The 25,477-nt window shown below is 35.7% G+C and overlaps 1 protein-coding gene across 1 annotated transcript in view; it reads left to right on the top strand.

The window, feature by feature from the left end:
- Positions 1 to 12,670: 12,670 nt before the first annotated feature.
- APOB (apolipoprotein B) overlaps positions 12,671 to 25,477 on the top strand; it is a 38,028-nt gene continuing 25,221 nt past the window's right edge. The window contains exons 1-13 of the mRNA XM_074820135.1: positions 12,671 to 12,787; positions 14,448 to 14,486; positions 17,075 to 17,190; positions 18,040 to 18,185; positions 19,227 to 19,380; positions 19,564 to 19,719; positions 20,714 to 20,838; positions 21,024 to 21,109; positions 21,850 to 22,069; positions 23,086 to 23,313; positions 23,506 to 23,623; positions 23,746 to 23,892; positions 24,971 to 25,182. Coding sequence (XP_074676236.1) covers positions 12,730 to 12,787; positions 14,448 to 14,486; positions 17,075 to 17,190; positions 18,040 to 18,185; positions 19,227 to 19,380; positions 19,564 to 19,719; positions 20,714 to 20,838; positions 21,024 to 21,109; positions 21,850 to 22,069; positions 23,086 to 23,313; positions 23,506 to 23,623; positions 23,746 to 23,892; positions 24,971 to 25,182 — 1,805 coding nt within the window. The 5' untranslated portion in view covers positions 12,671 to 12,729. The remainder of the gene's footprint in view (positions 12,788 to 14,447; positions 14,487 to 17,074; positions 17,191 to 18,039; positions 18,186 to 19,226; positions 19,381 to 19,563; positions 19,720 to 20,713; positions 20,839 to 21,023; positions 21,110 to 21,849; positions 22,070 to 23,085; positions 23,314 to 23,505; positions 23,624 to 23,745; positions 23,893 to 24,970; positions 25,183 to 25,477) is intronic.

Below are 25,477 nucleotides of genomic sequence, written 5' to 3'. Positions count from 1 at the left end.
GTTTCAGTCTGATCCTACTTCGGTGCTGTCACTGAGTTAGATGTCATCAGCAGTGATTAAAGGCAGAAAACTTCCAGCACAGACTCAGCTAAGAGCTGACATGGAAATGTTAAGCCCATGTGTAATTTCATTTGAGAATAATTTTTTACCAAAGTGTAAAGACATGGGAAAATTTCTAACACTTCCCAGCATAAATCTCAGATAACTGAAATTCAACATTAGGCTTGATATTAATGCAATGAAACTGAATAATAAAAATGCTAACATCTGAATTTCTAAGCACAACTGCCATTTCAAAGAATTGGAGAAATTTTACATTCTCAGCTTTACCCATTTCAAACTCTGCCAGCTATCACCAAGGAACCTGATTCCACACTCCACATTCTTCTTTAATCTATGTTCTACACTCTTACTTGGGTGCATCGTGAATTATTTCACTTAAGATACAGGAAAACAAATGTCTATCAATGTAAGTCTGTTGAGAGCAAATTTTATGTGAGAACATAATAGAATCTTTAAAATTTGTTTTCTAGCCCCACTAGAATCATGCCTTCTTAAGTAGTCTTTAGACTAAAAGATTAATATTTATAGAATATGAAATAGACATACAGAAACAGCTACACTCTTTCCCCAGTAATGTCACGTGATTCATAGAGCAATGCTAGAAGCTATCAGGAGGAGTTCTAGAATTACCTTCCTCTGAAGGAAAATTCTTAGCTCACACGCTTAAGCATGAAAATGTAGATCATTTCAAAACTATGTTGTCTGTGAGGTAGGTGTCTGCAGGTAATCTAAATGTCTAAGTTTCCATTACAGTCAGTGGAGATCTATATGTTCAACCAGATGCCTAATCATGAGTGTCTGATGCTATTTGAGTTTCCTTATGTTCCTGAATGGCAGTTATGATACAGCATCTACAGTGGGTTCTTACCCTTTTGAAGAGGCAGCTGAAACCCAGGCAAGATACACTAGTATATGAAATGACTTAAGATGTCAAAGTTTTGTTAAATACATAAATTACATCCTTCTGTATTCTTGTATTATTGCATCTGCCTGTTTCAGTTTCTTTTGTTTGTATTCAGATCACCAGCTTAGTCAAGGAAAGAAGTATTCTTCTTTGTCTTTGTAAAGTGATAAGGTCCCAGTCCAGCTGGAACAGCACATCCAGGAAATAATCTAAACCAAGAGGTACATAAATGAATAGACTTAAAACAGAGGTCTCCAAAGCTACCTGTGGATCATGTTTAATACTTGGTTTTGGTTAGTTTAGGTTTTACATTCAGATTTATTGCCAACTTTCAAATTCACTGAAAGCAAGATTAAATAGACATGGGCATCTAGTATCATTTTTTACTCAGTAGATTATATTCTCTGACCTTCAGTTGCCAACAGGGAAGCGTACAAATCTCCTGTAAGATCCGTGTCTTATCTCCCAAGCACCGTACAGATGTCCTTGATACCCAAATTGTTGAAAATAAAATTGGATGGCTATGTTTCAGAAAGTGATTCCACACACAAGCACCCCCCAAATGTCTTCTAGTACTGCAAGAAAAGGAGATTCTCAGTGCTTTTCATCTTTCTCTATATTTGTAATTGGTTTGTGTGCCTTTATCTTATCTCTTCTTATCTTCTCTTCAAAGCAAACAATTACAGTCTCTTCAGTCTCTCTCAGATAGGAATATTTTCCATGGCTCTGACCTGCCTATCTCTGATCCTTCTCAGTTTCCACTATATGTTCTTTGGACTGGAACCACAGGAACTAAATAATAGCTCTGTTTGCTTCTATTATTATTATTGTTACTGTTGAGAACATACCATTGTTTGCATTACTATAATACTGTTATAATATTTTAACACTGTTCCCCATTCTCTTCCTTGGTTATGTTACTACTTTGCTTTTTTTCCTACCTCTACACATTGACCACAATTCTGAATTGCTCACAACTTTGTGCACATTCTCTTCCTGCCAAATTCTTAACATTACTTTGGAATACATCTTATCTAAATTTACCATATGAACATTGTAGTCTACACTAGACTAGGAAACAGTGCAGAAGCATCATGAGTTTAGGAAATGGACAGAGGATTACTTCAGGAATCTACATAGTAAAGGACTCTGAGGTTATGTGTGGTTTAATGCAACAGAAGTCACCATTTTAAGGAGCTGAATTTGTGTGTGATGAGAATCTCCTAGGTTGTCCTTGCAGAGGAATTCTGGATAGGAGAGTGGGTGACAAAGGCTTAGTGAACAGGAAGATGAGGAGAAGATTTCAGCAGCCTAACACCAAAGCAAGACAGCAAAATACTAACTATGAGGAAGAAGTAAAGGTAACCTTGGGATAGTGTGGAGTATAGGTGATGTGCTGAAACAGAGAAAATAGGAAGAAGTAATGAAGGAATAACAATAGAAAATAAAATTAAGTGCAATTGTGATGATGAAAAATCAAACAGATATCAGATACAAAGGGAAAAATGGTGAAGGGTCAAGGAATAGAAAGGCAAATGGTAGAGCAGTCAGCAGAGAAGTAGCTGCTGAGGGCATCAAATAGGAACAAAGAAGCAGCTTCAGAATTGAGACAAATCCTCATATCAGATAGAGTAACATAACTCCAACATTTCAGACAATTCATTGCTGCAGATAAAGTGACTCTGAGTGTTACATTTCTCTGAGAAACCTGTCCGTTTGCATTAAACTATGTCATAATTGGCATGTTGATATGTTCGGGTTTTATACCAAAAAGTATAATTCAGAAATCTTCATTCTTGCCAACTAAATAAATATTTATATGTTTTATTTAACTTGATTAAGCATGTTTTCAAAGAACTTTTTAAAAAAAAATTAACTTCTGGAAGTTTTCTTCTGTTACTAAATAACATCTGAACTAAATAATATTTGAGCAACAAGATATTACATTTTCTTTTCTGAGCCCCAGCTGCTATTGAAAGGTGAACTTTAACCTATTTTTGCAGTTCATACCTTATCTTAGTGTTAAATGAGGTTTGGTTTCATTTGAATGATCAGCGTAATGAATCACTACATTGTTGATAGCAGAGACAATTGGACAGTCATACACAAACATAAACCAAAATGCTCCATCTTCACTGAACACTTTATGTAAAGGAGTCTTAGCTTACGTAGCAACTGTTTGCAACCCATTATTACCCAGAAAGACCCATTTTTCAAAGATGTCATGGGCTGATTTTCAAACCCTCAGACCACAAAACAGAAGCTGTATACAGAAAGAATTCAGTGCCCAGTGTGAGAATCAGACCACATAATTTGATACTTTAATTTGGAATCATGTTACGATGTCACTCTAGCCCCTGGGACATCATCAAATGCCAGTAAGGGGTAGCATGCTTATTTTCAACACCATTCTTTCTGACTGTGTGGTGGAGTTAACAAAAATAACATGATTTTATGAATAAAAATTGTACTAATGTTGGAAATAAGTTTTAACCAAAAGATTTGGAAACCCCTTGATTTTTGCAGAAGTCCATATTCACCAATGCATGGAAGTGTATATCTATAGACAAGTGAGGAAATAACCATTCCACGTGCAAGATGTTCACAGTAGAACTCCTATTTACTATGTGAAATAATAGGAATGGGTTAGTATTCTGAATAAATACACTTCTCTCATGCTGATTTATATTCCATCAAAACTGAATTTCAGTTGCAAAAATATAACTCTTACTAATGTGGATTTTAGGAGACACATTTCCTTCTTTAGCAACACAATAACAAAAAAAAAAAAAAAAAAAAAGATTCATTCTAGTTAGAAGACTGCTGCTTTTTTCTTTTTTAATCCAAACTGATAACTTCCATATACCCAGTGCAAGCTGTTGAACTCATTCTGCTGAGAACAATGAATTAATTTTTGATTATGGCCACATGTAGGGGTGGATTAGGTATACATACTTCACCAACCACAGACCCACACCAGAAAGTATAGATGACAAAGATAGCCTTCCCCCTTTCCCCCCTTCCTGTCTCCTTCCTCTCCTCCTTCTCCTTCCTTCCTTTCTTCCTTGCTTTCTTACTTACTTCCTCCTTCCCTACCTTCTTTTTACTCTCCTTCCCTCCCTTTTGCTTATCAATACTGTATTTTTGCCATTATCTGTTATTGATTTATCAAGTACAGAGGTATCTAGTATTGAAAAGTTGCATTCTTACCTGAATGAAAGGAGTAAAAGAGCACTCAGAAAGAAATAAGAGCTCATATATAAGCTTGAATTATGTTACAGGGATATAAAAAGTCCTTAAAAAGATAATACAGTAGAACTGACAATAAAGTGTTTTCAAACAGGGGTTTCTGGAGTAAAAGCAATATATGAAGAAGATAATATTTGTCACTGTGATTTTGCTGGACAGAAAAGCAGTAATAAGAAATTAATGAAGAGCAGGAGAGAGAATACTTACCAGTAAACTGAAAAATTCATGAAGTACAGACAAATGCTTTACTTAAAAAAATACATTTATAATGTTTAAGATTTGACAGCACATTTTAGATGAGTTGTACCTGCAAAGAGGAAGTATGTAGTATTTTCCTGCAACACAACATTGCCTCAGATAAGTAAGGATTTGTGTATTTAATGTAATAATTTAAAATATGCCAGATATCTGTCTTTAAAATATGAATTTGATTCCTGTCAGTTGTATGTTAATCTAGGCTGCTATGTTGAGTTTAGAAAGGAACCCAGACAGAGGGTGAAAAGACCTTTCTTCTCAGAGGACTTTTCTTAAAATCAAGAATTTTGGTTATCATCAGTAGAATTGTGCTGTTTAATCAGCAAAATACTCAGGTATATGGGTAAACTGAAGATATTTCAATTATAAAATGCAAAGCCTCTTTAGGAGTAAAAGGCAGATTTTTTTTCTCAAATCTCTGTGACTCTTGGCCTGTTTTAGAATTTAAAATCACAACCACTATAATAAAGTTTCTAATTTTGAAAACATTTTTATCCTGAGAAGGAAACCGAACCCACTGCTCATTAAGGCTATATTTACAAAGGTGACCAGAAAGTGAAAAGCCTTTGATGTCAGTACCAATAAGATGAATGACATTTCCCCTTCCTTTCTAACTTTTCAGAGCCTCAAGCCTAACAGGTGCAGTTCATCATCCAGTAATGAAATTTATAACCTGGTCCATATATAGATTAAAGTTCAATCCCTACCTGACAGCCATATCTACTATCACTATTGTGGCTTCATACATTTTGTTATCATTTCTGGTAATGTCATGGAAAAAGTACTGACTCATTTTTTTTTTTCTTCCTTGTATAGCATCAGCGCCTTAGTAAAATGGAAAAAAAAAATAATCTCATTCTCCTCCTCAGATGAGACATTAGGTAAACCTAACTATTTCCTTAACTACCATGTGTGAGCTTAGTCCACAGAGCCTTCCTTGTGGCCTTCAAGTATCTAGTATGTCACAGGCAGCATCTTGTGCAGTATTAATTATCTAACATTAGGAGAAAGCTAGTAGTGAGGGCTTCCTGTGCTCTGTAAGGCAAGTTAGTCCATTTGTGGTCCTATTCCGTATTGCTAATGTGAAGACAGAATTTTTTTCCCTGAGGAGAACAGTGCCTTGAAAAGGCTCAGGAATGATCTCCTAAAATTCCAGGTAATATTGTGTAGAAATCTGTGTTGCACAATACCAATCAGTTAAAACTATCAAATTGATGGATCAGCTCAGACACTGAGTGAAGGCAACCTGTCAGACTCTTTGACTTTGAGTGATTGTTGAACAGCTCTCAGAAGCAGAAAGAAAAATGAACTGCTCAGAGTGGTGGAAAAATGAGCTCCCAAAACAACTGGAAAAGATTTAAACATTACTCCTCAGTGTATTTGTGATCAGCAGAAGCCAGCAAAAAGAAAAACAGCAAGGCAGTAGTTCTATAAATGATAATTCTTACATTGAAAGCTTCCATTTAATTGAAGTGCAGAAGGCTAAGTATTTAACTGTAGTGTGCCTATTTGAGGAAAATTATATTCTGCAGAAAATTAACATGTGACAAATATTTCAGAAGAATGAAAAAATGAAAGAAACTAATTCTGTGTTGATGAACAAAACTTGTAAGTCTGGAAAATAAATTGAGTCTCTGAGAAGTGTCCAGATGCAGAGATGAGGAAAAGCATCATAGAAGGCACAGTGGTGGTGTGAATTAATTTTGGGAAAGCAGTTGGAATTTTTCAGGCAGAGATGGCATCCTGTGTACATGAAAGCCTGTGGAGACAGCATGAGCTCTGGCAGTATGAAGATGATGGAGCATTGAAACCATGGGAGTGATGAAGCAAAAAGGTGCACAGATTTCGAAGTTGGAGTTCTCAAAAAACATGGTTCACTGAACCACTTATGTCATGACCACTGGAATATGATATTTTGGCAGGGATGGCAATACTGGAACATTAAAACCTGAACAAAAAGGATGAAAAAAACACCACCGGTTCAATGGAAGTCACTAGAACAGCAGCATGTAATTTTGCTACAGGAAATCCCTGGACTGTCATTGTGAAAGTAAATGGGTTATTTCTTAGTCTTACCTTTTTCACAAATGCACTGAACATCCATACCAGAAACAGTGTTACTAGTACTAAAAGAGACAGTAGAAGATCAGTCTTCCAGTGGTGAGCTTAGAAGGGAGCATTTGAATGGAAAGTATGGATAAACAAGAAATCAGAAGAAACAAATAAAACATGAAAAAATGCTGATTTAGAAATACATCGAGCACTTCACCATGTCACCTTGTTGGTGAGAGAGAATTAAGCAGAGGTTTGTAACATCTTTGTAAGAATCTCTCAGCATAATTCAAAACTGAATGTAGAGATCCCAACCTACCATGGTTCAAAAGTACATTTCTTTGCCTAGGAACAAAACAAAATGAAGGAACTAGGGAGGTTTAATATTTGAAAGGAGAATGTGAATAAAAGGTTCAACAGAATCAGTACATTTTCTTGTTAGCGCAAAAAGAAGACAGACCCTTTGCCCAGGAATATACTCAAAAGAACTAAATAAATATGTAAAAAGGAAACACTTTCCACTACCTACAAGGAGAGAAATTCTGGAGGAGATGGCTTATGCCAAATATTTTTCTACTCTTGATGCCTCAGCAGGCTTCTGGCAGTGGTTCTTAGACAAACAGAGTGTATGTTTATGCACCTCCAACACCTCCTTTGGGAGACAGAGTTTCCTTCGGTTGCCACTGGGCTATAGTTAGCACCATAGGTGTTTCGCCAGAAAATACAACCATTTTCCTCTGATGAGGGACACGCTAAGACCTAAACAGATGACACTGTGATCTGGGAAACACAGTAGAAGACTAAGACCAATGTTTCCAAGGAGGTCCCAAAGAACCAGAAGTGCTGGACCTTGACCTGAATGAGTAATAACAAAAAAAAAAAAAAGGTGAACACCATGTAGCGGGTATATTTCTTAGAAAGGAAAAGAAGAAAGAAGGAAGAAAAAGGGGAGAAAGGAAGGCGAAGGAAGGGAAGAAGAAAGAAAAAGAGAAGTGAGAGTGGGATGGAAGAGAAGGTACACAAGGATTTTTTAGAATATAAGCAACTCAGTACCAAGTGTAATTGCTTCCATAAACTAACTGTATTTTTGTCTTGCAAGTCAAAAAAGAGTGAAAATGAGATGCAAATCTTTAATAAAGAATCTGAGTGAGTTAGTTGAAGAGGGCCTTATCCTAAAACAATGCAACAACAAGCACAAGATAAAATTTCTGGTGGATGTGTCCAGTGAATGTGTTACCACATTCCTCTCTTAACAGTACTGTCAAAACATTTGACCAGTCTCCAGTGATAGAAAAAGGAAATTTCAGTTTCATCAAGCAGAATAAAATAACCATGGTCTACAATATATAATGTGACATGTAATATATAACATAACACAGTATATACAAAATATAATATACGCATAATAATATAGATATTAACTATAGAATAGTTAATAATAGCTAATGTTTAATAGTTAATAATAGTTAATAATACTATAGATATTAACTATAGAATATACAATTAAAGGTTAATGGATTTTCTGTATCTATATCTGTATTAGCAAAGCCATTGTTGGCATTGCCAAAACAGGCACAGCAAAACCAGTTCCTCACTAGAAAAAACAAGTGTAGGAAGGAAGGGATTCAGTTCCAGATGAGTAATTTGATGAAGCTTCCTCTGTGCAGCTGTAGAAAAAATTGTAGTGAAGTCTTAAGACAAAATTTGATAAAATAAATTGTTCATTCTAGAATCATATCTAGACTCTGAATATCAAGAGAACTCTTACAACTAAGACTTTACAAAAAAATAAAGTATTAATGCACAGTATGGCTAAGAAACAAGTTTGAAGACCAAATCCTATCAGTTTAAGAGGCTCAGTTAAAGTTTGAATGTTAGATGGGTTTTCTGTTTAATGGTATTCATACAACAATCTCTAAATACAACAGAAAAAATGTTACAAAGATGCACACATTTATACCGAAAAGAAAGGGATCAGTGAATGTACCTCTACAGTACTGTGGAGGCCATCGAGACATGCCATATAAACACAGGACACCATAGCACATGTCATGGAATAGGAGCTAATAGAAATGCTTTCCCTTGCTGACTCCCAGATATATGCTGGCATTATTTTACTGTGCTCAGTTTCCTTAGCTGTTCTAGATTCTAGATTTTCTAGATGACCATCAAATCCATTTTCACTGTAAGTGACATACTCATGTGTATGATGTCCCATGGCTTACAAGTGAGAGCTTAAGCAGTTTGAAAGTATGCAATCCTGGTACTCAGTCCTGAGCCCTGGTCTCTGCTACATGTATTATGCTTGCATTTAATCCACATGTGCAATGCAGGCATAGCTGAAGCTAGGGCTTCGTACTCGCAGGTACATGTCCCAGCATGCACAGGAGTTGTTTCATTAGTTATTTGTTCAATATTCTGTCTCTACAAACTTCAAATCATGGCCACATAGTAGCCCACGTTCATCAGAAAGGCTGCTCCCAGCCAGAATTACATGTAACCTTATACACAGGACACTTATACATATGATCAAACCCTCTCTCATGATGGCAAAGCAGGAAAATTTGCCATCTGTTTCTCAAGCAAGTGCTGTAGTTCCAATGGAAATGCAACTGTTCCAGTCATTTAGAGTACAGTAATGCACCCAAATCCATAACTTCTTCATGTACATGTGAGGAGGAATTATCCTGATAATACTGCAGCTAGATTGAAGTTTGTGAAGGACAGAACACCAAATGATCATGCCCTCATCGTTTGATTGGACTCCACTGTACAAGGCCCAGAGCATCCTGATCTAGTAAGATCTGTTTTGAGTGTGGGGTTGGACGAGATGGTCCCTTCCAAACCAAGTTTATTCTATGATTGCTAAGACTTCCACATCATGACAGAGATTTTCTATATCCATAAGAGCCATGCATAAATTACATCTCCTTACAAAATTAATTCAGCATATCAGAAGTATTGTCATACTTCCTACATTTCATAAGACCATTGATTCAGTCTGTACACACTATGTCTGAGGAATGCATGAAGTAGTGGACTTTGTGAACACCCAGTCCATGCATGTATGTGTGACACCTTCAGTTTATCAGTCATTCTTTACATATATGAACAGCACTTACTCTATGTTCTACAAAGAATCTGTGTGTGTTCTGTGTTGTTCATTTTTAGGCAGTACCGACATATGAACATGAAGAACATCCTAAAGCAATGGCAAGGTCTTTAGGAAAGAAAGAAGACATAATTGGCAAAATTAATGAAATGTATGACAGCTCCAGCTAGCTTATTTCATCAGCATTAATAAATGTCCTGTATTATCCTTAGTAACCCATGAAACTTCATTTCAGTAATGGTTAGTTACCAGATGCTGATGACACATTTATTAGGGAAGTTTCCTCTTACTAGGTTCTCCTAAGAAAAAAGGTGTGAAATGTTCAGAAATAATTACTTTCTAAATATAATTTGATCATTGTTTTAATAATTTTTAATATTGGCATTTATGTTTTTTGAAGGGAAAGGTGAACAAACTTAATGGTCTCTCGCAGTAGTTGCTTCCACAATACTACCTTACCATGGTGAGCACCAAGACCCAAATTGTCCCTATTTCTGAATAATGTGGACTAAAGGAAAAAAAAATTCTTAAGGAAAAAGAAACATGGAACACAGCACTCACCTCAGATGTCTTGATCCAAAGATAGTTGGAGAACTTCTATTTAGGTATTTGGTTTTTAGACCAGGACCAAATCTGTGCAGATTATAGAGATAAACAGCATGTACCAAAGATTGATCTACTTATAGGGCAGAACATCACGGAGTAAAGTTTGAGCCTTCTATCGTCCTTTCTCTTTTCAAATCTGCACCAATACCCTCTGCCTGTCTGTCATATAGTGCACAAACAATGCAAAGATGTAAGACCTGCGATACAGTCACCGGGCTTCAGAACGGTTCCGTCTCCAAAGTCTTTATTTCACTTCCAAGAGATGCACTCAGAGGAGAGTGCCAAAAGTAATTGAGAAACACAAAGAATTAGATGAGATAGTATGATTTAAAACAGAATGGTCTAGAAGATAAACTGTGTTTTGAGGTCAAAGCCCACAATTTCACAGAAAGAGCTGAAATAAGAACTTTATGTCGTCTAACTCCATGTGAATATTGACTTCTTACAATGAGCTGAAAGAATGGGGATTCCTTGATGATTGAATAGATGAAAGTAGTGTGTGGCATTTTGTGTCACCGGTTGTGAAAAAAATGCTGTCCCTTGACTAGGTAATACAGCAGTTTAAACCTGTCACAGTCGAGTGGTGCACCCATGTTACCTGCATGCTTATGGGCTGAGTCATAACTTCTGTAATCGGTTTATATCCATGAAACATCTTCATACAATCAGTCAGCCTCAGCTTCAGCCCAAATAAGCACCTGTAGGCAGTGAGGAGACACAGTCAAGATATGGAAATAGCTAACAAATCTCTGAATGCTGGGCACTCCAGAGCTCTATTCATCTGCAGTGCGAAAGTGAACAAATAGATTTTAAGTAATAGTCAAAATCTCTTGATGTTTGAATGCAGAAAGGGACCAAATGCTATGGGCAAAAATATGGTATTTTTGTACAGTCTCTTTGGTAGAATCACACTATGAACTAAAATCACTGTAACATATCACAACACATATTGAGGCAGCTTTGTTTACAGAAGTAAACAAAACCTGTGTTGCTTTTTGGAAGTAAAAAATAATAATCTCCTATTGGTTGTTTTATTGTGTCTGTGATTGGTATAAGCCAAGGACAGAAACTGAAACCTAAGAAATGCTTTCTTCATGATTCCTCCGATACTGATGAATCCATGAAATAAATTTCTTCAAGAAATCTCTCTGAAATAGCCTGCTCTTGTTAATGTCATCAGATAAATTCCTAGTTATAAGGAAGATGTCTCCCTTACTGGAAGGTATGCCCCATCATACATCAATGCTTACCGTTTGGTTGAACTGATGTTAGGAGTCACATGATCATAGTGTATCCTGGGAAATGTAACCTAACTATGAAGTCTAAGAGAGAAAGGGTATGAAGAAATAAGAGACTTTAAAGATAACTGCCATGATGCATGGTAACATGGTAACATTTCCAGTGAAAAGAAATTACCGCTTAGCTAAGCCAGAATTTGATTTTTGATTCAACAAGCTAAGAGGGAATATTTTGATTGGGGAATGTCAAAACATTTCCATTTGATCAGATATATGAAAATTAAATTTACTGAACAAAATGTTCTTAACTATTTCCATAGTCAGGTTTTTTTACTGCTGTTAGCTTTGATAGATATGAGTAGAGAAAGAATTAAAACTACTAGAATTTCTCATGACATAAACTCAGTCTTTTTTACCAATATACATATTCATGAAAAGGTTTTTTATTTGTTTGTATTTTAATCAGGTTTATCTGTTCATAGGTTTATCTTCATTCAGATAAATTTTATCATCTTATTTTCATATTTTTGCTATTACTAGCAAACAAAAGAAATTTAATCTAAAAATAAGGAAACAAAGGAATTACACAGATCTTACTTTCAACATGAACATGACCTGATTTTCCAGAATATTGCAAGTAAATGTAAAATTATTTTTTGAAAGGTATATGACAAATTTTGGTACAATAAAGGAAAAAAATCTTAAACTTTTAGTCTCCTGCCTGTGAAGGGAAGATGTCTAAATTACACAATACTCTCATTTTCTCAAGTACTCATACACTTAAGCCTCTTAACATCTATACTGAAAGCATGCTGCAGTGATCATTTCTTCCAGCTATAATTTATGCATTGTAATCATTCCTATGTAAACGTGGGAAATTTATTTGAATACATTTTTAGAGTCTGTAGCTGAGGGATTTTGCTTTTTAAACTGTTGAAGAAAAAAACCAATGAACTGGAAGAGTGACTTATCTCCAGTATACGCCATCTTCTGCCTTCAGGGACTCCCAGCAACCAAAGCAGAGCATTGTCTGGAGTGCAGTGAGGATCTGGGGCTCTCACCTTTGGACCTTTGGCAATTTGCTCTGAGCTTTCTAAACCGTTTGCCTCAGCTGCTTGCTACAGACTATATAAATGAAGGTCCAAGTCAGAAGGCTCATTCTCCCTCTGAGGCAGTAGGGAAGAGGTGAAGAGGGGAGGGAAGGAAAAATAGAGGAAAAGAAAGAGCAGCAAGAGGGTTCGGGGCTCATCATGGGCCCTGTGCAGCTCTTGCTGCTCTTGCTGCTGCTCAGCAGTGGTGTTCTCACACGTAAGTACTGCCATTTATATTAGTGCTTTTTGTTGCTTTATTTATTAACCCGTTAAAAAAACAGTAATGCAAAAATCAACAAGACAATGGCTTATAGAATTAGAGGGTAACCATGGCAAAGATATTACCTCTTCCATTTGTAGGACTGGGCAATCATAGGAGGATCCCACTGTAGAAGAATTCACAAATGTCACCTGGTGTCTTTTGATCACTTTTGATGTATTTTGCAACTTGTAAGGAGTTCACATAATTTATTTTGGCCTAATTTTTTTTTTTTTTCTGTAATGCTGTCCTTTTAAAACCCCATGGAGATACTGTAGCTGGGAGATACCATACAGACTTACCCCAGCTGTTGTTAACTTATTTTGTGGCAAATTGGAAGGTGGAGAGCAGTAAAGCAAAATGCATGCGGGAGGCAATACTGACAAGTTTTGTGTTAAAGGGACATAGTCATAAGTATTAGTAGTAAAAGAAGTAGGCCAGTAGAGGGTTTTTTCCTAAGATGAGAAAAGGCAGCCTAGATCAATATGGTGCTGTGGATTCTGAGCTGTCCTTGCTTTCCAGAAAGTGGCATTTTAGAATAGGACACTGTAGCGTTACCTAAGACTTCAGGAACCTTAAAGGAGGAAAGTGAGTCTGGGGCCAATTATGGAGGTCTGGTTTTATATGCAGATCAAATTCAACATAAATACAACTTTGATCAATTAATATTCTGTTGTTGACTGATGTTATACAATTTTAAAGGATGCAGTTGTTTCTAATGGTTATTAATAATGTTATTAGTGTTACTATTGTAATAGTAATACTAGTATTACTGTTGCTGATGCTGTTACTGTAACTAATATTACACTATACTGCTATAGTGGTCACCCTTAGAATTCCCAGAATGAAAACTTGGAAAATGTGCAGAGAATATTGTTAAAAGTGCTGGCATTCATGTGTGATCTCCCAAAGAATGACATAGCATCAAATGAATGCAGCAAATTTACTAGATTTTATTTTATTTTATTTTGCTTTAGTCTTATGGGACATACCTAAGACAGATTGGAGTAAATGATTCTTCTTAACTTGAATCAGTGTTATTTTCCTCCAAAGAAAGAACTCTCAACATGCAGAAAAGATTTAATAGCAGAGAATTGTAGTATTGTCAAAGTTGTCCTTTTTTAAATGTACAAAAAGAAAAATATAGCCATTCATCCATTATGCAGTATATTTTTGTGCTCAAATAGAGTAAAATTTTAAAGTAAACTGTGTTATATGGTACATTTCATCTGTCCACCTCTACATTTTGTGTCTATTATTTATAAACTTTCTATTTCACATAACATAGGGCTTTTAAAAACACTTGTTAACCTAGAAGCTGATCCTTCTCAGTTTAAATCAAAATAATTTAATTCAGTCACTTAAAGAACCTGTTCTGAGGTTTTAGTTCACAATTTCAACACACCTACTGTAATTCCCTTTAGATTGAACTCTGTACCGTCAATGTTAATAGTAGGGTTTTTATTTACATCAGTGTGCCAAACTACATCAAAACTTGTTATGAATTAAAAAGGTCATACAATGAAAACGTGGTATTTCCATTTATATTTCCATAGCACTTGTTTTATAGCTATAAACTGCTTTTCCAGCTTTTAATTCTTGTTTTTATTCTTTACAGAAGAAGAAACGCCTGAAAGTGGAAATCCAGGATGTTCAAGTAACTGATTTCTTGTATCTGCTTTTGTTATCTTATGTTGCTGTATTACCTGAACAGATCTTTGAAAGCTTGACTTTTCCTATTCCATAAACCTCTTTCTCTGAAATAAATGAAACAAAAATGATGGCAGTATTCTAAAGTTTTTATTGCCATTTATTTTAGGTATTTAATTTTCCATGAATTATCCATTAAATATCAAAGAATTTCAAAAGTTTCCTCAGACTGGAGAAGCTGAGATTGAGTTTCTAGACTTTTAAAAAGCTCCCATTAAGGAACTATTTTCCATTGTTTTGTTGATTTCTTAATTGTCAGGTGCAAATTCCTTAATCTGGAAATCCCTGTTTATCAGATGTGAAGCTTTAGCAGTGAGCTAAACTCACTCTACCATGGGCTGAAGATCATTTCTCATTTACCCTTCACAGTGGCTGCTAAATCCACAGAATTGCACTGGATATCTAACTAAATACCTGTAGAATAAATCATCAACTCTGTAAACAAGGACAGCAATTTCTTTAAACAAGTCAAGACTCAGGAAATGCTGACTTTATGCTCTATCTTTATAGTGAACTCTGACTGGCCCTGACTGCTTGGTTAGATACATAATGTTCCACCACAGGGTCAAAGTACTAAATTAGTTGTTTTGTTCGTCTTTTTGTCCCTCCTTGTTGGATGCTTTAGCACCATCTCCAGGCAGCTGGGTTTATTTCAATTGCCTGAACCAACTCAAAGACTTAAGGCTTCATTGCCGATTTCTTGTGTATTTTTGATACAATAAATTATTTGGTATTTGCATTTCTAATCTTATAATTTCCTTATTCCTTTACCAAATATTTCTGTTTAAAAGCAGGAAATGAAGCAATAATTACCCTTTTGTCTTTAGCATAGTAGACACTGGTGTTGCAAAAATTTCTGAGAATGTACAGTTAAACAGTTAAGCAGTTTTATAGTCCAGGATAGTCAAAAGTGACAGCGATAGTGTTTAATTTTTTTTTATATCTGTTAATTTTAAGGTCAATTAGATAATTCCATTTTCAAATGTTTGTAAGATGCTGATTACTGTATGACAGCTAATATTAATTATATTAATTCTGTTTAGCAATTACATGAAAGTAATCTCAATTGAAACAACACTATTAAAGTATGCAAAGCTTATAACAATGATACCCCAAGGCAGAAATATGAGATTTATAGTACTATTCTGTTCTGCTAAGTACGCAATTCTGTGGCATAAAGGGCAAGATAACATTGCCATTGGCCTCTGTCATGACAAATATCTTATAAAACAGAAAGATTAAACTACATTCATGGCAGGTATAGGCAGGCAGAATCATACAGATGGTGAGTGTGTGGGTTTACACTGAGATGACTACATTTTTTTTCCCATAAAAGTAGATCAGGAGTCTAATATGTTCAGATAGTCACAAATAACCACAGAGGAGCAATTTAGGAAATAACTTTTCGCTCAGCATCACAACAGCATCACAATCCCAGTCAGTTGCTCAGTCTAAACAGAGGGATCAGTAACTTCTCGTTCTAAACTGCTCTAACACAGTCCCTTAAAATGCCTGATCATCATATGTTTCGTTTAAAATAATTCCTGCAGTTATAATGGGAGTGAATTGTAATTGAGGATATTGTTTGGCCTACATTATGCATTCCAGACACCAAAAGAAGATCTGATATCCCTTTTATCCTTGTATTTGTCACTGAGACAAAATATTTTTTTCTATATGTCCTATTACCATGTTCATTCCTGCTTGTATAGTTTAGAATTACAACTTAATTGCCTCTGAAAGCAACAGGGACAGATTAAACACAGGTGAAATTCATCCTTTTAAGGAAGTCCATACACCTCTGCAAATACTTCCTTCTGCCTTATTCTTAATAACTGAGTGTTTTCACCTTGTTCTGCATGCTTTACATTTATCTCCGTTAAAAAGAGTCTACTCTAGTAAAATTTGCTGATCTAATAAGTGAATTAGAGGAGATTATGTTTCAGAAGAGTCTGGGTGGAAAGATACTCTGTAGATTCAAGTGAAATGGTATTGAGGAATGCTAGTTTTGGTCTTCTGTCTCTGTGTTTCTTTGCTTTTAGTCTCAGTCATGTAACTTAGATAAATCAGCTCCTTGCATTTGAATTATGATAGAAAAATCTGAGCTGAAATGAATCATTTTATTACCAATTTGAAAACTACCATTGGATTGGTTTAACTTAGAAGCAATAGGGTCGTTTTTAAAATAGTTCCACATCTTAAGTTTTCTCCTGTTTTTGACATTAACTTTAATGGTGCATGATTTAAAGCCTTTGTGGGGTCATATTGTGATATCTCATCACACAGAGCAGTGGACCCCAAAACTTATGCTTCCCTCACAAGTTTTGTCTTATGCTTCAGAAAGTATCCAGCTGACATGAAGGCATTACTTCTTTGTCTGAAAGCTATCATGTAAAAGGAAATAGTGGGAGGGTCCTCATGCTTCCTTTATATGTGGCATTCATTTTCGTTACACAACATTAAGCATATATTGTAAGGATCTACATATGCATATCCACCCAAGTCATAAAAGCACTCTTGTTTTCTCAATTGCAGAAGATGCAACCAGATTTAAACACCTCAGAAAATATGTTTACTTATATGAAGCAGAAACGTCAAATGGGATCACGGGAACAGCAGATTCTAGAAGCGGTTCAAAGATCACTTGCAAGGTAGGGAAACAGAAGTAAATACTGTATACTGAATAACATGGGAGCTGGCAGCTGGGGAGCATCCTTCAACACTTTTCCAAACATGATCATTCTTTTGAAAGGCACATGTTGAGAGTTCTGAAGACTAAGCCCTCCCTGTCCTAGACAGAAGGCACTGAGGTTGGTAAAAGTCCTTCATACCACTGTGCCAGTGCATTTCAATCCTGATCTGCTTGTACTTTTACACGAGAGAGGGGGAAGACCTAGCAGTTCAGTTTTCCTTAGCTTTCAGGCTGATTCCACCAATGTCCATCAAACAATTCTAGAAGTTGAACTAAAAGAGCTCCTTGACACCATGAAGACCACTCGATAGCCTGTTGATGGTAACAGCCAAGCCAGGATCAGGGCTGTAGGAGGAAAGGTCCTGTAGGCCATTAAACTAACCACTATCCCTCCATCTTGCCCAGAACTTTCTCATTGTGGCTTTTTTTTCTGAAATGAAGTAACTGGGGAAAACAATTTTTATTTAGCACACACTGTTCTGACAGAGTCTAAACATTGATCAGTGTAATGACTCAAGTTTTCATACAGTTCTTCTAGTGCTATAAATTTTCAGAAGCTAAGTTGCTAGTTTACCATGTATATAGTATACTCCATGACATTAGCCAAGCAAATACCTCCTTTCATATCTTCTTCCTCAAGTTACCTTAAGCTATTTAGAGTACTTTGGAATTTTCCCAACAGCTGCTAGCAGGGTGATTCTGACACTTTACAAAACCCAAGCAGTACCATATTTTCAAAACTGTAACTGGATGATCCTAGAAATATGATAATACAAAAAGGATAATCACATCATATTTGTGTTTTCAGGTTGAACTGGAGGTGCCACAGCTGTGCCACTTCATCCTGAGGACAATGCATTGCTCCCTGAGGGAGACATTTGGTGTTGACACTGAGGGACGGACCATGCTGAAAAAGTCAAAGAACTCTGAGGACTTTGCGAATGCCATGTCTAAGTAAGCAGTATCGGTTATCATCAACCCTTGTAGCCTTAACATGGAACAGGCTGCAATGTTATAGTCCACCCTGACTATGTTTTTCCAAGCATAGAACCCATTTCATTATAACATGGTAGATATATAAGCCAGTTCCACAGCAAAAGTCTCACTGATATAATTTAGGGCTAACTTGCCACAGTTCTCAATTGCTAGTAGGGAAGGGTTTTTTTCCATCGAGAATTTTCACCTGGAATGTTTTTGCCATTTATAACATCTACATCAGGAAACTCTTGGGTAGTCCCCTAAAAGATTATTGCAAGTGGAATGTTCCTTCTTGTAAGCAAATTCCCAAATGGCTGTGTGCAGCCATTTTAAGATAATTTTCCTTTGCTGACATGGTGCAAAGACGGTGCAATAGAAAGGCATTTGAGACTGAAGTTCAGATTTCCTATCCTGATCTTTAATAACCTATGCAGCTTATCTTTCCCTTACTTATCTGCTTTTGTAACTTATTGCTACTAATCCCTCAACCCAAGTAGTCTCTAGTGCTTGTCAGTGTATGTTTTACTCGTGCACCTTCATGCTTGTATCAATGCCTCAGTATCCACTCCATCTTGTTTCAAAAGCCATAGATCTCAAAACAACATGGAGACAGCATTAAAATGTTTTTCAGAAAACACCCAAGATCTTATTTAAAGACTGCAACTAGTGGAGAATACTTCTCATCATTTTTTAGTCTATTGCAGTAGTTAATAATTAACTCATTCTAAAAATTTACTTATCTCCTCTCTGAATTTATGCAATTCCAACTTCCAGCCATTACTCTTGATATTTACTTGTCCTTAGATGACGTAGTCTGGTGATAGCAGAATGTCCTTGGTTAGAATTTTGCTGCTTTAATAGTAATACCCTCTCATAGTAAAAACAGTGAATAGAATATAATGATAGACCAAGATAAACATTATGCCTTAGCTATAGCCCAGCCATTTATTGATAACATGTTCTTCACTGGGTGGCTTTAACATGATTTCATACTAACATTGGGGCTTTTTTGGGCAGGCATGAGCTAAAATTCAGCATTCAGGATGGAACAAATGTCAAGCTGTATCCAGAGAAGGACGAACCTCTGAATGTACTGAATCTCAAGAGAGGGATCATCTCAGCTCTAGTTGTGCCAACAGAAACAGTAGAAAATGTAAAAACTATTTCAATGGTAGGTGTTTTGAAAGCATTCACTTTATTTCCTTACAAACTGAAGAAACCTCACCTAGTAGAGTTACTGCTGAACATCATTTTCAAAAGACCTGGAAATTCAGATGAGAAAGGGTGCCTTTCAGCTAGATCAGAAAATGTCTGACAGCATGAACAAAGACACTGATTTCTTATTTTTTTCCAGGATACTGTATATGGAAAGTGTGACAGTGAAGTTGAGTTCAAATCTAGAAAAGGAAATGTTGCAGAAGAAATTTCAATTAACAGGGACCTGAAAGCCTGTGACAACTTCAGTCCCATCAGAGATTACGTCAGCCCTATTGCCATTGTAAAGGGACTAGTAAGTATAACATCAAACATTATATGGTATCACATTCTTCACTACATCACTTAAAATTATAAACAACTACTACAACTAAATTTTGTATTTATCTTCTAAGAGCTTAAACAGATTTTCTGCACCCTTGCATTAGATCAGACTGTGGTTTTGTTGGCAGTCAATAGATAAAAACAGATGCAGAAAAAGAGTGTAATTACCTTCTTTCATGTTCTTATCACTATTTTTTAAGGAGAGCTTTTCATAGATGGAGTTAGTACCATTGATTACATGATAACCTATCATATCATATCCAGATTTTTAGTTTTGTGGCTCAAAATTTTCAGCATTCCAATTTCATGTAAAATATGTAGTCCGCCAAAACCCTGATGTGTATATCGTGTGCAGGAGGAGAGGGCTCTAAATGTCCTGAAGTAAATGGTTTGACATTCTGTTCAGACTGTTAATCCACAATGATCAAATGCAGTTGCTTGCATGAATATTGGCAGATATGTTCCTGGTATCACGGCATCTGTGCTTTTGAGCATTTTCCCTCAAAATAAGAAAGAATTAGGATTTCATATCATGCTAAAAACACATTTTATAATTTCTGCCACTTCTACGGATTGTTGTAGAAAGCTTTAAAATGTGTATAAGAGTGAAATTAAAAAGAGCATCAGATGTTACGAGAGGCCTAAACTACTTTAAAAGTTAGAAACTAGTTTCTATGAAGGAGTCATTTATTGTGGGCAGCAGGGGATCAATCATGAAGTAACTACTAAGCCAAACACCTCAATAAGGCCTGAGGGAAAATTTGAGTGGGATTTTAGCCTGTCAAGAGACTTAAGACTAAAGATTGATACTGGCACAATTTTGTCTTTGTGTGAGAATGATTCCAGTTATGCAGCTTTGTTTCCAATACTCTGTAACTGTTAATATTACAGTAAAACTGTGGCTGCCTTTAAAACTGTTTGTTTCCTATACTATTCAGTAAAATGACTGCCAAACTATTTTACAGAACATCCCATTATCTACCCTTCTAAGGAGCACTCAATTCTGTCATTACAATATTGATGCAAAGAAAAGGCACATAAGAGATGTGGTCTGCAGTGAAAAACACCTGTTTCTGCCTTCCTCATACAAGTAGGTTGCTCACTATGTCATTACCCTTTATTTATAAATATTCATTTTCAATGGTGATGTATCGCATTCTGCCCTGACTTCATCCCCAAATATGCATTTTGTTCTCAAGAAGGCAGAAGGCATGGCAAGACCCCTCAAAGGTACCAAGATTCAACTAAAGCACCAAATTTTTCTTTGTTTGCTAGAAATCGCTATGGTGTGATGACGGAGATCAACCAGACACTGAAGCTTGAAGATACCCCAAAGATCAATAACAGAAATTTTGATGGAGGTATAGCTGCAATTGTCAATAATACAAATACAGCTTAAATACAAGGACAATTTTGTTTTAAACAGGGAATTAATTAAAGATGCAGCTGGGGGGACCAAAACAATTCATAATTTTCAATGAAATCTGATCAATTTAGTCAGGAAAAATTTTGGGGTATAAAATGGGTAACCTGAAAAGTTTAAAAACACTGTAATTTTAAATAATCTTTTTCTTTTCATTTTACGTTTGAAATTAATCTTTATAATTAAAAGTACATAATTTGCTTGGAAAGTAATTTTAATCTTATTGGAAATTAGTGTAATGAACCCTTTTTAGCTAACTGTAATTTCTTATGCAATTTTTAGATTCAGCTGCCAAATGTAAAGAGTCCATGATTACTGTATATTTGGTTCTGAAACACACCTTTGTAACATGCAGTTGTTATTCCTAGTCATAACATATTTCTCCTCAAATATATTAATTAAAAGTTGAAAAAGCAAACTATGCTAATATAAAAGGTGTTAAGGATCATCTTCATGAAAATTTAAAAGAATTTATGCAAATAGGTATTATTCAACTTTTGGGAGAATTACATATAAGTTCCACTCCATTATTTTTAGAAACTGTTCAGCTGTTAAACTTCAACAGTTATCATATAGAATAATCTACAGAGTTAATATTCATACTGAATGTATGACAAGATAAAAATTAACATATGTCCTTGATAAAGACATAAAGAATGCAATTTTTTTAATTGCTAGATGAACTGGAAGAGAAGGGACTTGCACTGGAAAGCACAGATGCCAAGTTGCCCAGGCAGGGTGATGCTGTTCTGAAAATCCTTCAGGAACTGCAGAAACTTACAGCCTCACAACAGAACCAGCAGAGAGCAAGGCTCTTTTACAAATTTGTTTCTGGACTTAGAAGTTTACATAATGCCACTCTTGGCTCTCTTGTACCAAAGATGATGGAAACTTCAAGGTATGTTACAACAATTCATTGTGCAAGTACACCACATGTCAATGCCATAGCAAATCCATTCTGAAGTTGATGATCTACTGCAAGTGGTTTTAAATTAGAGGTTAATTAGATGTAAAGAGTGTCTTTCGGAAAGATAAGTATCATCAGAATTATCTAGAGAGAGAGATGAGGCAGAGAGAGTAAAAACTGCGTATTTCACATTTTTCCATCAGAAATTGGAATTTGAACATTAAATATATGAGAACAGTATAAGAATTCAAATAGATCTGAAAGTTCTAGCCTTCTATGAAGAACTAATATTGTTTTGATCATTCCCTTATCAAATCTTCTGACCTTATTGGAGAAGCTGAACTATAAATTAGAGTATAACACAGCCCAGTACAGGATTTTTTTCCCCACCACCATCCCATGCGTGTATGTCAGACACAATCCTATGGATATGTTATTATAGCCAAATATCTTTCATGCAGTTTTGCTCAAGGACAATGACTGTAATTCCAAACTCCCAAGTCTGATTTATAGCAAACTCTGAAAGTAAGATTTTGTGTGACAAGTGAGACATGGAAGGGCACAATTCTTTGGTCTGACCCTGCCCTCTACTTCCCACCTTTACTTTTCTGTCCTTGCTGGACTTCAGTCAATTTACACATATATACTTTATGTCCTCAGTCTGTAGAGGGACTAGAGCCTCAGTCTGGGTCAATATATTATACTATAATACTTAAAATTGTGGGAAAGTCTGTTGTGGAGAAAAAAAAAGATATGTCTCTATAATTAAAGTATTGTTAATACTTTCTTGTTGTTCATAGCTAACCATGTTATTAGTATAACTTGTAAAACTAAGAAGCTTCTTTTTAATAAACAATTGTGTGATTTCTTCCACTCATGCATAAGTATACCTTATTCGTATTAACACACCTTAATAAACCTGTCAAATGTTTATTTCAAACATGCAACATGCAGTGATAACTACAAACAGGGAATTAATTAATCAAGGTCATCACTTTTCCTTTCAGTTCCATCACAGTTCAGGCCCTGACTCAGTGTGGGACTCCGCAGTGCTATGGTGCAGTCCTTCAAATACTGAGAACTGGAAACGTGAATCCACTTGTGGTAGACCTGGTCACATATACCCTGGGACTATTGCCTTCTCCAACTCCAGAAAGAATACGGGAAATTCTTAACATGGCCCAGTATCAGCCAAGTAGAGCTTCTTTTTATGGCTTGAGTCATTCTGTTGCTAAGTAAGTAATGATAGCATGTAATTGTACAAAATAACCTCAAGAATACATTACAATGCTTAGAGTAAACCCTAAGAGTAGTCACTTCTTGAGGATTTTTTGTTCTTCTCATGAATTTGCTCTTTAGGAATAAAAGATAAATAGACATTTCCCATTTTCTCCTTTTGTTTCTAATATGTTTCTCTATTTCTTTAGGTTCTACAATGAGAAGGTGATTGTGACCGAGGAAATAACAGATGTTGCAGACTTCATGGTATCACTGCTTGGCACTGATTGTTCTGGGGAAGATGAACTCACATACCTCACACTTCGGGTATTTATATTTCCTTCTTTCCTTATGCAGGCTATTATTTTAAATTGTAGCACATATACTACTCTCCTTCTCTTGGTGAAGAAAAAATGTTTATCATCTTTATGTGTTTTCATCACTGGCAGGCTATTGGAAACATGGGTGCAGTAATGGAGAAAGCTAAACCCAACCTGAAATCTTTTCTTAAGACATGTATCAGAAATGAAGCTGCATCACCTTCAGTTCAGAAAGCAGCCATCCAGGCATTCAGGAAAATGACTGTTACTGAAGAGGTAAATTGGGTGTCTCAAGAACCAGCATAAACTGTCTTCAGTTCACCTTGACTGTTCACTGAACTTATTAAATGCGCAAAACCATTCACATTATTTCATAGTTTTGCTATCTCCCTTTCGCTGCCTCCAGCTTTTTTAGAACTCCTTTAGTTAGTTGTTTCCACACACATTATCTGAGAAGCTCTGCAGACTTTTGACTTAGTGGGGGTTGCTCCTTTGAGATGCAGTTGCTTTGTACAGGTAGTCTCAGTTTAAATGGGAAGTTTGGATCTGTTCCTGTTATAGTGTCTTCAGTGGTGTTCTACTTACTTAAAGGTGGTTTTAACTAACAAATCACTCCAGATTTAAATGGATTTAACTAAGAAAAAATTAGGTCCCTCTTTTTTACTGGCATTTTATTGTCACTGTTATAAATAGTACTGGTCAGATTTATGTTTACAGTACAGTGACATTAAAGCATCTCCTACAGAATGGGTGTCATTATACAGAGCACTTGAGCTTAGTATAGTAAAATATTTTCAATATCAACAAGATTCTACTCTAAGAGACATACATGCTTTTGTTTCCAACAAGGCTTAACAAGTCTGGGTCCTGGAAACACCTGGAGATCACATCCTCAGATTCAGTTTAATTCAAAGCATACAATTTTTTTATTATTATTTATTTTCAAACTATTTTTTAATTTTCCTGCAGCAGAAGATTTTGATCACCTTCTTTTCCTAAATTGAATGATCTTTTTTCTAAAATTTGAGAATTTGTCTGCAGACCAGAATACTTCTGATTCCCAATAATCAAAACTCAGTATTCTAAACAAAAAAGTAACCTACTAGATATAGGATAAGAAAAACAGTCTTAATAAAACCATAATTTCTATGACATTTTCTATCAAAAGAAACTTTTTCAAAATAGCTTCAATGAAATATTTTTGGTCAGTTATAGAAATAAGGTATAGAAATAGTTATGCAGTCCTGAAGAAATTACATCCTGGAAATTATTTTACCCTATATATTCCCAAAAGAGTTTAGCGATATCATCTACTATTCAGCTCATCAGTGCAAACCTGTATCTATTTATATAGGACCGTTCAGTACTTCTGAAAGCATTCCAAGAAGGCGATGCACCTACAGACAAACGTCTAGCAGCCTATCTCATACTGATGAAAAATCCTTCCCCAAGTGATCTCACAAAGATTTTGAGAGTCCTTACAAAGGAGAAGAATGAGCAAGTGAAAAGCTTTATTGCCTCACACATTGCCAACATCCTAGACTCTGAAGAAGTAGGCATTGAAGGGTAAGAAAAATTTAGTTATATACTGTTCGCCTAGGAAGAACGAAGTGCATTTTTTTTTGTTTCTTTTTTTGTTTGTTTTCTTTGTTTGAACAAGCACATCAGCTGAGTAAATCTATGGCTTTGTCAGAGCAGTGCCACTTTACAGTCTTTGCCTTAAGTCTTATTTTTACTGTTAATATGTGCAGAGAGCTAGCCATTTACAATCTCCTTAGTTGTATGAATGTCCTCAAGTGAGACAAGAAATTCCCCAACTAGGACTAAATGCATTTTCAGAATTTATAGTAATCAGATTTGC

This window comes from Strix aluco, chromosome 3 (assembly GCF_031877795.1).
Source record: "Strix aluco isolate bStrAlu1 chromosome 3, bStrAlu1.hap1, whole genome shotgun sequence".
Taxonomy (NCBI): Eukaryota; Metazoa; Chordata; class Aves; order Strigiformes; family Strigidae; genus Strix; species Strix aluco.
This window is presented reverse-complemented; position numbering and strand designations above follow the sequence as displayed.